This window comes from Amia ocellicauda, chromosome 19 (assembly GCF_036373705.1).
Source record: "Amia ocellicauda isolate fAmiCal2 chromosome 19, fAmiCal2.hap1, whole genome shotgun sequence".
Taxonomy (NCBI): Eukaryota; Metazoa; Chordata; class Actinopteri; order Amiiformes; family Amiidae; genus Amia; species Amia ocellicauda.
This window is the reverse complement of record NC_089868.1, coordinates 17,991,604-18,007,842: the sequence shown is the minus strand read 5'-3', so window position 1 is coordinate 18,007,842 and position 16,239 is coordinate 17,991,604. Positions and strand designations below refer to the sequence as shown.

Here is a 16,239-nt window from a genome sequence, read left to right as displayed (position 1 = left end):
AGTTCAGAACATTGTCTACATTTGCTAGCCAAATAACCATCTGCGATACATTTGCAATGTAAATGGACTACTTCAATTGCCATTTAACAGGAATTCAGTTGTGACAAAGCCGAGATATGGATCTAGTGCTTTCTGACTCATATTGCACTCATATTACCACTGGAACATAGTTACACTCAATATAATAAAGACATGATTGCACTGAGTAAAGCAGTGTCAGTATGGTTAAAACAGTTTTACTAGATTTACTTCATTTAAATCCTGTCAGTTTTTTACGATTGAAATGTTTACATTTACTAGGGGATTTAGGGTCCTGTCGTTGCCAAACGAAGGATAGGAGTGAAAAGTGCAGTTTCATAGATCTTGGGCACAAGGTGCAATTTAGCTAGAGGCCTGGAGAAGCAATCATCTCTCTTTCCAGGTGGACACGGCAAAATGATGTCATGCTTGTTATTCTGGAACCTCCTCTCCTCTAAGGCTTACCTTGGAGGGAAAAGCTAAAAAGCATTGCCTTCTTTTTTGCTGTCAACTACAGTTTTCCCAGTCAAAATGTATTTTCTTCTTCCACTGCTGCATAACATGTACTAATTCAGTTGGTTGGTCAGGATGGTTATTTTTTGGTTTGCCAAACCATGGATGACTGAATAATGTTAAATGCACTGTTACATCTGTAATCATTTGGTTAGTATTTCCTACAAAAATATTGAACTTAATTAATTAATTAACAAAATTAATTCTCTAGATGTATTTTGGGACTTTTGACTTATGCAGATTATATTATTATATTACAAAACTCTGAGTACAGCTATAAGAAAACAGCTAATTGCTAGGAAAAATTGAAAGATTTAAAAGATATTCCTTCACAAAATGTTGTATGTGTGCACAACTGTACAGAATGGACATGGCACTGTTAAAATTCTTGTGTGGGTTTTATGTGCGAGTGAATGAGTTATCATTACTGTTAGGACCACACAGAGATCAAAACTACTGGAAAACAGGCGGTATAACCATAACTAATATTTTTTTTAGATGTAAAATATTACTTGTGATCCAGATCTTTATGATTGTGGTCAGCCATGGACTTTGAATCATAAATCTACATTTTTCTTAAACCACAGTAATGTATAGATGGATATCACCCATGTTTACAGGATTCTTGACCCAGAATATAATATCATGGGAGCGGGGACATCATTTCAGATGAAACAGAAGCAAAAATTAAATGTAAAATATGTATTTCCTGCATTTTACTTAACATATGTCCAATCACCGATTGTTACACTCCCTCACACTGATATAGAAGAGATGAAAACAACACGTACAGGTCCCTTCCTAACCCATCCACATCTTTCCATACATTTACTCCACAGTACAAAAAACAGCTATAGCATTTTAAGAAGGACCAATATTGGGCTTCAAGGCATTCAAGACGGAAAACAGGAAACACTTCTTCACACAGAGAGGCATCACAATCTGGAACAAACTCCCCAGCGATGTGGTTGAAGCTGAAAACTTGGGAACATTCAAAAATAGACTGGATAGGATCCTTGGATCATTCAGTTATTAATGGACACCAAACGAGCACGATGGGGCGAATGGCCTCCTCTCGTTTGTCAGCTTTCTTACGTTCTAATACTGTAGCAGTTAAAAACACTGCAACCTCACAGGTGTCCTGGTATGATGCAGGGTATTGTGAGTTAAACCAAGGAAAAGCTCATCAGCTTCCTGGTTGCCCACCCCTGGCAGGGCATGGCCAGATATTGTTACTCTCAAGGGAATCAGCTTTGATATTGCACAGATATGAAATCAGCAATGTCTGGACTGTAGGGCTTGTACTGATTGAGCCACTTGGGAGCCCCTTATTCTCTTGTTGTTTTTTCTTTTGTAGAAACAGCTGACAGTTCAGTTTGCTGTTCCTCATACTTTTTTACAATAAGCAATATGTCTTATTTACTGTTGTCACAGAACATCTTTATAAACTAGATGATTGATATGTTGTTATTATGGTACAAAACAAAGGTAAGCTGCCACATGTATAAACTCCAGAGAGGTCTGGCTGAGTTTTATTCAGAGTACAAACAAATTAGTTTGATGGACATCTTTCAAAAGATTTCATAAAAAGAGTCCCAGAACAGGTTAGAAAAATATTTAGATAATTTAAAACCATGAGTAACTTCTGGCTTTTGTCATCATTGCAAAAATCATACTTTTCTATCAAAACTATTTATGCTATTGTATCTTCTTGTCATGAGTTTTATTGGGTCTTTGAAAGGACAAATATCCCCAGAAATTATGCTTGGGTCTGCTCTTCAAATCCTTTAAAGTTAATCAAATCATTTTAATACAGACCTTAACTTTTGAAAATATAGATTTTAAATCTAAATATAGAATTAAATCATGCATCCGAGCATAGCATTCATCAATACCCGAAAACTGAGTTTCTAGCCAGTACCACAAATAAATAAACTAGACCCACTGTGTGTGGCATACACTTGCAACTCAGTCTATCCCTTAAAGTTTACACATGGGAAAAATTGACTCCTGACTTTTCCTTCTAAAAGCCACCTGTTTACCATTTGACATTCCAATGTAATATTCTGTTTTTTTTTTTGTTTTTTTGTCTTCCTGAGCAAAAATATGCCATGAATTATTCTGCAATAATATTAAACATACAATATATTTAATTATGAAAAGGAAAATACATTTCAATTAGAGTTCACTTAAATCAAATCTGGTTAGTGCAATTACCAAACACAGTAACCACCAATTCTTAAACCAGGTCAAATAGACTTTACAGCAGTTGTTCCCAAACACTAGTGTGCCCACCATTGCTGGTATTTAACCACATTTGAAAATCCCACTTGAAAAATCCATCAAAATAATATGAAAATAATTCACAATGCTTCAAGTGTTCTGTATTAGTATTGCACTGTTATTAGTAATTACATTTGTCTCCCTTGTACAACTGCATGTGATTTAAATGCAATAAAATGTATGTTGTCTGTTATAGTCCACATTGTTACAGTGCACAATACTTAAACAATAAAACCACAAATAGCCGGGCCACAGTGTGAAAACATTTGGGAACCACTGCTTTTCAGAATATTAAAGTCAAGTCAAGTTAAATGTCTATTTAAAAGTACAATCAGCAATGCATATACTGTTACCTCACAGACCTCACATATATTGTGTAAATCAAAAGTAGGGATATACACTCTACTGATTTGTAAATGTTCTGCAGACTTGCAAATGTGTGATCTAATTCAATTACTTACAGCTTTAAATAATTATAATACTATCGAAAGCATTAATGCAACAAGCTCCAGATATTGTACCTAATTAAAAAGGCAACTACTCAGAAAAAGAACACGTGAATATTAATCACTTCGATATGAGTTAAAATATACAGGTTTGTAACATCAAAGAAATCCATTGAAAAACCCTCTACTTCCTTTAAACATTTCTTTTTTTCTTTAATGTTCTATGATTGAAGCAATCCAGGACACCGCCCAAACACCTTTTTAAAAAGTAATTAAATGATGCATACAAAGAAAAACAGGTTAAATAAAGGTATTCCCTCTAATGAACCAGCTGACTCACAGCTGCTCTTCAAAGACTTGTTCTCATATGGTTTCCAGATGTATTGGCTTTCCCAGGACAACACAAGGTCAGGGAACTCCCTCCCTCCCCCACACCAGCTATGATAAAACAATAGGAATAAAAACATTGATAAAAAGGGAGAAGGTGTGTGTGTGTGGGAGGGGGCGGGGGGTAGTGAGACATTTATAACAATGTTAGTATCTGACGTTTGTAAACCCAAAAGATTTCATTCATTGATCTTGACGGTTAGAACAGTGTTTGACTGGCAAGCAGGCAGAAAAAATGTCAGTGGAAAATTGAAAAATAAAAATAAATGATAGGCCAATCTTTAAAATGTGAAAACGTAGTCTTATCAACTTATACTCCCCACAGGAGTCTGGGCTGTTTCTTTGCTAGTCGCATTTTGCGTTCTTATTTTAATAATTGATAAAGAAATAAATCTCTGCTAATGCCACACTGGAAGATGTGATCCTCACTTTCACTCACCGAACTCTCTCGTGTTACATCACATCCAGATGGAGAGAGAGGGAGAAAGAGGAGTACCTTTGAGGTAACACAATACAATTCCTGCAGTCAAAGACACAAGACTTCCAGAGGTGCATTGAGTCAAGCATTTGCTTTGTTTGTTACGGAAACAAACAAATATTAATAATCTTAATATTAATACATTTTGTGAAGATAATTATATTTATTTTCCAGGGGAATTCAGTTGACCTTAGGAAGTGACCTCTCCTGACAGCCTCTTTTATTTTAGAAACTAACCAGAAGACATTTATTTCACTGGTATTTCATTTATTCTCAATCTGATTAACATATTTGAAGAAAACAATAGCTTAAGCTGTTCAGGTGCAATCCCTCAATTCGTAACATGAACTATAAAACTGCTACATACATCTTTGTATAATGTTGCTGCTATTATATAGTTTTTTTTATCAACTGTCAAATCTCTTGAAGAAAATGGTAAAAGACATGTAAATCTTCAGATTTCTCACCTGTTGTAAAAAGTGACATTGGTTAGAATGTCGAGAAATTGCATTAAATCAGTTTCAAGTGCACATTTTACTTCTGGTTTATTCTTTGATTTATGAAGCATTACAGGTGCTGTTAAATTCTCTGAGGTAAAGGAATTCACGGATTACCTCTGAAGGAAGAGGAATGCGGGTTTCATGCAATGTAAAAACAAAGTTTCCACTTAAATATGCAGGTGTTAACTCAGACATTGGAAATATAAATAACTACTCTCAAAACATGTTTCTTTTGAACAACACTCTCTCTAAGTCAACAATCTTAAAATATTAAAGGTCAACAGCTTGGTCGTCACCATCATTATTAGCTTGTGACTTGAAAACATGCTTTAGCTTAAAAGAGCTACTGTTTCTATCTTCACTGTATTGCTGTAGTAATTAGTCATGTAAGTATAAATAAGTGTTGAGATATTGTGGATGTTGTTCATGTTACAAAGTTATTTAATATAACAGCATAATCAGGGTAGGCATTTCCCAGTCCTTAGTATTGCCAAAATAAAATTATGACTCAATCTTTATTCTGAATTTAGTGATTTCCAAAAGAAGATTGTTTGTTTTGCCCATCTCTGTTTTGATAAAGATAAAATAAAATGATCCCCACACTCATCCTACATCTAACCTGCCTGGGAAAATACAAATAAATAAGGTTTTGATTCTCTAAAACCCCGTATAGAAGATTAAGTCTCTCTGGAAACAACCATCCTGGCCTTTCAGACTACTTTATCAAATAATCTTCCAAATAAAACAATATCAGAGCAGGCCAAGTAATACACACACACAAAAAAACTCTAAAATAACATTCCTCACTAAAAAAAGAACAATGTTCCCTAGCAATGTATTTGTGGTGCTTAATTGTATGTTTATACCTCAAGTCTCCTGAAGTGTATTAGATCAAAATATACCTTTTTTTTTAGCAATCATGAGAGGAAGTCAGAACTTTGGACTTATTAAACTAATTTTCAACCAATTAATCAAGAATATGAAACATTTAATTGTAGAAGTTAAGTAGAGTACAGTGTGCATAAAACATGTAGATTGTCAACACTAGGCACAGCTGCAGGACTTCAGGTATGTACATCAATGCCACCTTCTGGATATTTTACGTTACATGTTTCTATATTGTTCATATGTTACCGAAAGTATATAAAATACATTAAACAATTTACATCAAATTACACTATAATTATAAAATTATAAAATACTTCAAAGTAAGCTTATCTTTCTTGACATCCCTAACACAATTTCACATTTTCCACCTCTCTCTTTATTGACCATTTAAGGCTACTTAATAAACGCCACAGGACTGAGACTCTACAGGAAATGTTTTCAGACTTTCTAAATATCTGAAAGTAAAACTGAGGTTTACTTTTGAACAGTCAAACAGGGTGGCCCAAGACATTTCATGCATAAATCTGTTTTTAAATTGCAGTAACCCTCTGGCAAAAAAAAAAAATCATGGAGAAAAATGACAGTATATTTTTCAGACAGGTTTGTAAAAAGTAATATTTTACAAGAATGTTCATGAAGGTCACATTTCTCTGTCGATTGAACACAATATGCTCTTCTTTATTACTTTATTTTGACCTGTTTATTAATTTATGTATGAATTCATTCATTTCCACAATATTTTTTGTCCATCCACTTTAAAATATTGTTTAAAAAATCAATGCAATCATACCAGTTGCATGGCCCAGATATGCAAAGCAAGCCCTGCTTATTTGTTGCTGATTGACAGCTCTGGCTCAGTTTACGGATTGATTAAAGTGTCAGATATCTTAAGTTTGTAGGTACAAAAGTAGGTAAAGGTGCGGTTGATTTACCTACCCATATGTAATCTATCATTTGATGTTCTCATCCCTACTATTCATATTTCTCAGCGTGATCATGGTTACCTCAATCACACAGCCATAGAGCTAGCTTGGGAATTGACCAAGACAAAACATGTTAGCAAGTTAAATCATCTGCTTCCTGAACATCAGCTGTTTTCAACACATCTCCACTTGTTAGACACTATAGCCTGCTGCGAGCATGAATCTTAGCCTTCAACAATGTCGATGAAAGAAATAACACAATTGAAATTGCTCTCGTAAAAAGTCTGCATCAGTAAGTCTATGATATACAGTATTATAAAGGAGAAAAAAAAGTCCAAATGTGATTGTAAGTAAGCTGACAGCGCTTGGCTGAGGAACTCTCTCTGGTTCCTGACGTAGTTTCATTCTGCATTAAGCCAAGAACTAATTGAATCACAGTTTTGTTTTATAAAGCTTGTTTTTTTAGTTTTTTGGCAGAAGGAAATGAATACATGAATACAACATGTAAGAAGTGTGACTACATATACACATAGATAGGACTGTACTAGTGCTTCCTTACCTGCTATGATAGCTGGATTGCTCTGTCCTCCCTCTGGTTTTACCCACAACTCGACACTGAACTGTGAGCGAGGCAGCTCCACACCAGCGTCTGGGTGGATCTTGAGCTGCTCCTTTTTGCCTGAGAAGTACATGGTTGTCATTTGCCGGGGGGGAACGTCCCTCGTTTCTGAGCCCCAGAACGCACTGCTGGGACCAAATTCCAGATCATGCTCTCCTGAATAGTCCTCCCTCTCGGCAGAAGAGTCAGTGGGACTCAACTTCACGTCCCTCCCGTGGGTCAATGCCATGTTCTGAGGGATGTCCTCTAATGCTTCCTTCCCGTAGGATCCTGCGGCGCTCCTGGGTACCCTGGCGTGGCCCTTCCTCGTGTTGTTCCTTGGCAATCTCTTAATTTCCCTGAACAGCGGTTGTTCACCTGGCTTTGCAGCAGCATTTTTATTTGACTCCCCATACTCCTCAAGAGCAGAATCGTTAAAAGGAAGGGGGTTAGCGGTAGCATTTGGCTGTGTGTCTAGTTCTGGATAGTTGTCTTCTCTCCTTAAACGAGGGGTTAATGTCAGAGTTCCCCTCCTGGCTCTAGTCTTACTGCTGCTCCACGATTTATGATCCCTGTTTTGCAGTTGTTGGGCTTCAGTACCATGTTTGCACCCTTCAGGGCAAGACTCCACCAGATAAGCAGCTTTCTCATGATCGAAATCTCTCGGCCTTGTGTGCTTCTTTGGATAGTCCCCTAAGGGGTGCTGTTGAACTGCAGACCGAGTCCGCCTGGCAGGACTCGCAGATCTGCACTGCTCACTGACCAAGGACGCTTGGATCCTGTCTGCTTTCAGAGCCAGAGCCCACTTGTACTTTTGGACATGGTCTGACTGAACAGAATTTAGCAGCCATATGTTCAGTATCACCAAGGCTACAACCAGTAGTCTAACACACGTCATTGTATTGATTTATGTGTATGATAAGTATTATTACTTGAATGTATTTAACCCCACTTACCCCCCAAAAAGACTCAGAATATAATAGCAGCAAAATTAGACAAAATCTCAATTGTTTTATTATCTTTTGTTGGGGTTTCCCTTCCTAATGTATCACATAATACTTATTTACTAGTAAAGCAATGATTTTATTTATGTCATAGTCATATTCTTTCTTCTATGGTCTGTGTATAATGTGTTGCACTGCTAGATAAATTACTGAAAACTTCAGACAATAATAATAATAATAATAATAATAATAATAATAATAATAATAATAATAATAACCAGTAGTCTATAAAGTAACTGTAACAAAGTTCCAAGTTGTACTTCTCAAAAGCTGTGATTATTCAATATAACACCTATATCCTTAGTGCATTCTCATCAAGCAGTTCATGTCATATATTAAAAAAAAAAAAAAAAACTTTATTCTGTTCTCTTACAAGGAAATCCGTCCCACTCGCATAGTTTCCTCAGTTGCACCTTGTCTTTCTGTGAGATCCCGGACAGCGACCAGCAGCAAAATACAAACAATCAGTGCATTCGGGGGGGAAAAGACAGCAAAAAAATAAAGATGGAAATACTTCTGATGATGTGTTACCTTGCTTCTCCGCCGCAACCGAAAACTTCACGTCCTCTTTGCTTTTCAGGGGCTCCTCAAATGATTTTACACACTAGCGTTTTTTTTTGTGGTTCGTACTTTCTCCCTGCCCCAGTCAGAAGACAGAAATCCTGGCGCGGAGAGGGACCTGCTGCAAGTTGCGCCGCATCAGCCTCCCGGGTGCGCATCACCTCCGCTCGCCCCGCAGACCTCAGACCCGGCCGGCTGCTGTTCACTTCGTCCGATGTGTTAACAGCTTTGCCTTGTTCTGATGAGCGACAGAGATCAATAAGACATCCATGTATGTCTTGCCCACCCACTTTGGAAAGGATCAATGAAAGTCTACTTCTTTGGCGACTTCATAGCTAAATCAATAGCGCAAAACCGCAGTCCATGCTGCTTCTGGAAAAATCGGATTTGTTTCTTTGCAGATCTAACTTTGGAGGTGAACTTGCAAAACCCCAAAGAACTACAACCAATAATAATAAAAATAAAAATAATTCTAATAATAATAATTATTATTATTAGTATAATGTAGCGAATTACTATACATTATTTTCCAGTTTGAAAGGGTATGCAATTTGAAGTTCATCTAAGGTCTCACTACCCCACTTATTTTCGTGATTTAGTTTGATGTTTCGAAAGTTTAAATCAGGTAAATCATTTTAAAAACATTTAAAAATCTACATGAATATGTTGTTATATGTGTTGTTTACATAATATGCAACTTTCCATCTAATGTGATGCAAGAAGAAGAAGAAAAAATGCAAATAAAATGCCTTAAAACTATTAGGATAATTAGAATATAATGTCTCAGGTGTAAATATAAAATCACAGCACCTCGACTGGATAATATGTGTAGTTATTTTCTCTTGTATGTCCACAAACCATCCTCTCAATCCCAGTGTCCTTTTTAGTGTATGGTGAAAAGTTGAGAAAGTCAATTGAAATGTTTCTTTGGAAATTGAAAAAAGCAACTGCGGGAAAAACGTTATTTAGCTCACCCTCAATCTATTTAGAAAACCCAACTACTAGTTCTACCAATACATCTCTCCCCTCTGTGTTTCTAGCTTTGCCCTTCCATGTATTTATTTTGAAGATCAAACCAAGGCGCTGAAACGTTTTATCGGTTTCCCTCACTGTGACATCACAGACCCAACCCCTTTACAGAGATTATTAAGGAAACCTTTCTCCGCTTTTAAACTGTTCCTTCCTCACACTCTCGGTTCCTTTCTTTTTGGTCTGCTCAGATGTTATTGGCAACTTGGCAGAGTTCCTCCTTCCCTCTCCGACATAAGATCTCACCACCATAAACAGAGATCACATCTGTTTGACATGTGCATAAAGGTGTAGTGAGGAAAGATCACCCATCAAAACCCTCCAAAAATAAACAAATAAATAAATAAATAAATAAATAAAAAACATTTCCTTTATACATGTTTCAGTGTATTGTATTGGATGTTTTACTTTAGGTAAATTTAAAGAATATGCTTGGGTTAGTCTCTGCTGATTTCACAAGTTGTCATTTTTAGCAATATGCCTTACAATAAATAAACAAGTTTGTTGTTTGTTTTTATGCATATGCTCTCTAGTGATATTCAAGTTATGCATGTTTATGTTTAGTTGTCCTGCATATTTATTATTTTCGTTTTTGTTGTCATGTATTTGGAAGCTGTAACTTTTTATTGCCATTATTTAGATTTCTATGTTTTTAAAAACATGTAAACAATGTATTTCACACTATTACACATTGAACAAATCTATAAATCCTTAATTACATATACATATAAGTGAGTATGTGTGTAACAATTATTTTAAACCTGTGGTTTGAAGAGAAAGGGGTTGAGATTGTGAACTAAGTACAGAGGAATTACGTGTATAGTAACATTTTCAAATTGTTGGACCAATAACAAAAACAAAAAAGTATAATTCTACAGAGAGTCGTCTCAAGAGATAACACAAAGTTTGAGCTCCAGACTGCGGTGCTATTTATTGCCAAAACATATGGTATTCTTATTGCTGGAAAAAAGGAAAACAAATCTTAATTTAAAAACTTATTAAAGAAAAAAAAAGCAGTGTAAATGAACAAAGTTTCATGGCTAAGTATTCACCCAGTGCAGACCCCTTCATTGGAGTTATTTCTGAAAGTAAATGTGATTTAAAATCAGCCTAATCATGCAAATCATGCCATCTGTGTAGAAACCAATGTTGGCAGTAATCTAGGAATGATACAGTTATCATTCAACATTCAATACATCAATCAATAAAGGGCACTTTGAATCCCTTCACCACTCAGATTCCTTACATAACTAAACCTAAACTCCCTGTATGGCTAACATGAAACTCTTAAGCTTTGTTTACCTAAAAAGGTAGAAGCTGATCTAAGATTACAAATGGTTATATTTCTCTAGCCGTTATCACTAATTCTGTTGCACACTGTTTGAAATACCACCTTTTTGTCTTGGCACCTCGGAACCAGATGTGTTCATCATAGGAATCATTATCTCCTGTGAAGTTTCCTCATGTGTTGAGTGTTCCTCATTTTCAGGTGTGCTTCCAAAAGGAGAAGATATGATCTAGGAGCCCTTGTTTGAAACGCTTGTCAAAGGGAAACTTTAGCCGGAAAATAAAAAACAGAAATGTAGATAATCCCTGAAATTATATTACAGCTGGTGCATCTCTCAGATTACCGTGCTCAAACTGTTCTGTTAAAGGTATGGAGATGTATGGAATCCTCTTTCAGTCATGGTGAAGTAATGAAGTAATGCATTTAACACGGCATCAAAAGGACACCAGGAAGATAGCATACCAACCTGTACTGTACTGATTTAGAGAACTCCAATTCAGCCAAAATAAGAGAAGGGAGATCTGTGGCTTTATTATTAGAATCAGATGGGCATTCCAGTTTTCAATTATTTTGATACAAATGATAGCCCCACCTGTAGGTTCAAAGAGGTCTGCACTTTGGTCTTAGCGAGGGAAAAGTGTGGCAAGTTGACTGTGGTTTATTGCTATGGGCACCTATATAAACACATTACCCCCTTTAAAAAATAAAATAATCCCTTTCACTCTCTCTCTCTCTCTCTCTCTCTCTCTCTCTCTCTCTCTCTCTCTCTCCAGAAGAATACTCAGATGAAATCTTGTGAAACAGAAGGAAGGGTTGTATTAAATGCTACACTGGTCACCAGGTCAGTCAAACCGTCTATATTGCATGAGAGTAGGACATGATAAATTGTACATTTAATATGTGTCTGCTTTCTGTCTAGAAGTGTAGTTTAATTAACAATACAAATGTTTCAAATTGAAGGTGTGAATTCTTTCAGCTACACCTGTGTATGAAAAATACAAATGAAGAGTGAAGATTTAATGGAAATCATAAGAACATTCACTTTCTTATATGATAGTTTTCTTACAATTTTAATAACCAAATCTATTAATTTTGCTGATTTCCCCAAAATCCCAGCCAGACAACATCCTTACAACTATGTATAAAACTGTATAGAAAAGGTTTGTTGAGTTTCAGGTCTGGCATCATTTCTAATATTCCAAAACTGCAGGTGCATGCTGTTTTAAGTTTTCTTTTCACTAATTCGGCCAACAAACAGAGCAGATTTCTGAAAAATGCAGATTTTCAAAACGCATTTCTCCAAGCTCGGGTGATATGTGCCGCAGCTGATCAGATGGTTTAATATTAGATTTTAATTTTTTCCCCCTTTTTTTAGGCGCAATTTGTGAGCAGTACAAATACGAATGGTTGGCAGTTATGGCGGGGGCCCCTTCAGGGGTAAGGTTCCTAACAGCAGGAGGCAAGAATTCCACGCCAGGCCTGTGGATCTGTCTGCAAAACATTCTGCTTTTATCAAAGTGCTTTTAGATCCAGTGGCCATGTAAATGGACTGAATAGCTACCCTTGCCCCACCCCCACTCTGAGGACCATAAGATTATCTTCCATTTGAGCCCTAATCCAAGTGACCAAAATCAGAATGGGGAAAATCTAACTTGATGTCCGAGATAAAAAGAGGGGAAACGTCCTTTTCATACGCATTTGGTTGAAATGGATGAAAAACTGGACAGACACCGTAACGCTTTGATACGCTTTGAGCATTTTTATGTATTCAAATAAGTAATATAATTTAACATTTTAAGGGAAATTTTATGATTATAATGATAATGATAATTATTATTATTATTATTATCATTATTTGTAGTGGTAATAGTAATAGTAGTAGAAAGTTATTGAAAATATTGAGGATAGGTCTGTAGGCTTCAGTGGCTGAATATGTTGAAATATGGTCAGAATATGACAGATAGCTGACAACTGACACATGTTTAAAGACATCACCGATGTTTAAAGAATATGGTAGTGACCTCATTGATGGCAAAAGAATAAGAACACATTTTATGTTTGTTATAAATAGATGTGTTTTTCCCCATTATCAACCCAAATTCAATCTCAACAATTTGTACTGACTCAGGACACTTGAGAAGCATTTACCCTTGCCGTTATATGTTTTTCATAAGGAAAAAGTAGATAAACATCAGTTCCATCAGTGCCAAGTGGAAGTGGCAACAATTGCACATATACTGAGGTTTTGCAGAAGATTAGCTGGCCACAGTAAAAGCTTCTGTCTAGTCAGAAAGGAATTAACCAAGTGTGTGGACCTGCTGAGATTTATTAGTGATATTCTAGGCCAGATTGTTATTTTGAAAACATTTATTGTTATATATGATATTTTTCTATTTCATTTTTATCATATCTCATCGTGATAATTTTCTTATTTTGCTAATGTGTGTTGTTGTGTTAATAGTAAAGCAGAAATAACTCAATAACTCCATTTTCATCAGCTGTATTGGCAATTAAATTACTTAGTGGTTAGCAAAGCAGGTGTCATCCCATTGGAGACTGTGGTTTAATTTTCAGCTGTGGTCAACCTGCGTATAAAATTGAATAATGTACAGCTAAATGCATGTGGGACAAACACTTGCACACCGCAAAGCTTGTGAAACTGGAAAATCCCAGACAGATATTTTCCAAAAGGGGAAAGTAGCAGATTTTCTAATCTGTGCTGTTAGCAAAGAAAACCTCCAGAACATGGTGTTAATGACAAATTTTAAATTGCGGTTTAAATGGCTTGGCATTATGTACATCAATATATATCAGTCAGCTTTCATTCTGCTACACATTTTAGAGAAATTACATAAACCGAAGCCTAATAACTTTCTTTTTGGCCTAGTGGAGGGAATACCATTTTAAAGGTGCACTTTTCTATACTATATGCAGCATAGCACTTACGTTGCAATTCATATGCTGGCACCAATATAAACATTTCCTGAATTTAAAGTCTTGATTCAATCTATAATTCAGAAGCTGGGTCATTGTGCTGTGACTCCTTTAACTCATTACTGTGGATTGTTTGGGAAATCCAATTGGCCTTCTCTGAAAAGGGAGATGAAAAGTTGCTCAAATGTATTTAATAGCAATACTGGTAGACTTCCAGGGATCATTAATAATGTGCTGGACATTTCACAAATTCTGTCTTATCAGGGATTCAATGTTAAAAATAAGTCAAAAGAGGGTAAAATACCTTGCATGTATCTTGTAATACAACAAAGTACAGCCTGAGACAACTGTTTTACATCTAGCAATCAAATTTAACAAGGCACCCATTCCATTTCAAATTATAATTTAAAGAGAAAATGGCATTACAATAAGATCAACATGCAGTTTCATTGCAACAATGCAAATCAATGCTCTCAGAGAAAATAGTGTGTAGATTTGACAAATATGTCTAAAAGGATGTAGAGTTAAAAAATGTTTCCATTTCTGATCACTTTCATCAAATGAATTTAGAGGATGCAAAATAAGAAGAACTGAGAAATCCTAAATGATGTAGCAGTTAATTAGCATGAGGCCTACTTCAACCTGAAGAGAATGGTAGAAAAACACCATAGAGTTTTGCTTTTGCTACTTGTGCGCTTTAAAATACAAATAAACTAATACAATATTGTGGTGTCATCAATTTTAATTAATGGAGCACTTTCCTGTAAACATACCCCGCTGCTCACTTGCACAGTGGTTGTTATCTTTTTGCATTTGTTCTCTTCAATGTCTTTGCCAGGGGACTCTCCTGTTTGCTGTGGGATGTATAAATGATTCAGATGGCAAAGATGATGTTCTCATGTATAATTAAAGGATGTACTAAAAGCACACTGGAAAAGGGGAAGCTGGAAACCCAGTTCATGTCGGTTTCCCATGTGTTTTGACAACTCATAGGGATGGGGGTTGGGTTTATGTGTAGGTGGAAGAAGTGGGGGTTGGGGGATTCTGATGGGTACTGCCTTTTGCATCCTCACTGTCATATCCTTACAGTGTATGAAATGCTAGCAGAAGATGACGCAAAGCAGAGTTTCTGTGCCTGGGTATTAGTTTGCACTCTGTATAGTCAGAAACCTTGGAAGAACCCAGCAGAAACTGATTAATAGAATCATAGATTGGATTAACACAATGTATAAAAGATCTTGCATTGCAGCAAAATAGGAGGGGTGCTAAACTGTATGTGTCTTTGAATGAAAGCTACAGGTACATATTAAGGAATGAAAAACAGTGGAGGGGCTTTTTTTATTATCAAAAATACTGAGAATGTATTTTAGGAACCTTAACTAGTCTCATAGATTAGTAGATCAAGCATATTTCTGGAAGTCCTCCAATTTTTTTTTTTTTTTGTGACTAAGGAGTTTTACAAGATTTGAACATCAAGCATTTAAAGATTTAAATAATTGTATTTATGTATTTATAAATGTTGTTAGTTGTCATAGAGATGCATGACCAATCACAGTTCTTCAGCCCTGAGTGTGTATGCCACCGCAGTCACTGGGCTGTAGATCCATTCATATTTTTCTGTTGCCGTTTTCAAAGATGTAGGTGAAAGATGTGGTTTCAACTTAAGGGCTGCTGCATGTAGGGAAGTTTTAAATTATGGAGAGAAACAATATTGCTAAAACCAAACCAGAACAATCCCCCTTCTTTGAGATACCTCAATAAAACATCAATTTGTTTCTGTCATACTCTATTTGAAATGTAATCAGCAAGACGTTGGTGGACATCTAATATCACTCAGACCCTGCATTATCATTGGCAAGTGTCAATGATTCTCAGAAAGCCCAGGATGTCTTCATTTGAAACCACCCAGAAACCAAAGTTCTCAGCCAACTGAACTTCATCCCTCTTGGGCACACACAGCTAATGTTAGCCTGCATTAAACTGGTACTTGCTTTTTTAACAAAACTTTCTCGCAATATATTTTCTATACATTTCTGAGATTAATAAATGTATGCTAGATGTGAATTTGTGTATTGGAATAATCTTCTCAATGCGTGCAGCTTGCTGATCAAAACCCCCTTTCTAATGAGAATTTATTAAGATTTCTCTCCCAATGCAATTTATAAATTAACTGAACTTAATTGAGTTGAAAGAAAAAAAATGTACTTAATGGAAATTGCCTGTACTGGAGATGACAAATGGGTAGTTGCATATTAAGAAAATAGCACTGTGATAAACAGCCAGGGGACAGTAGAAAAAAGTGTGAAAAGCTAATCACGTGTTACTGTATTTTCTCTTTTCTTTTTTTCATTTTATAAGCATCTAGTTATTAGTTGATTGTTACCAAGAT

The 16,239-nt window shown here is 35.9% G+C and overlaps 1 protein-coding gene across 1 annotated transcript in view; it reads right to left on the bottom strand.

Annotated features, from left to right (window-relative positions):
• The window catches only part of pappa2 (pappalysin 2), a 58,117-nt gene extending 49,370 nt beyond the window's left edge, over positions 1–8,747 (bottom strand). The window contains exon 1 of the mRNA XM_066692704.1: positions 6,996–8,747. Within this exon, the coding sequence (XP_066548801.1) occupies positions 6,996–7,932 (937 nt within the window). The 5' untranslated portion in view covers positions 7,933–8,747. The remainder of the gene's footprint in view (positions 1–6,995) is intronic.
• Between the last annotated feature and the right edge of the window lie 7,492 nt (positions 8,748–16,239).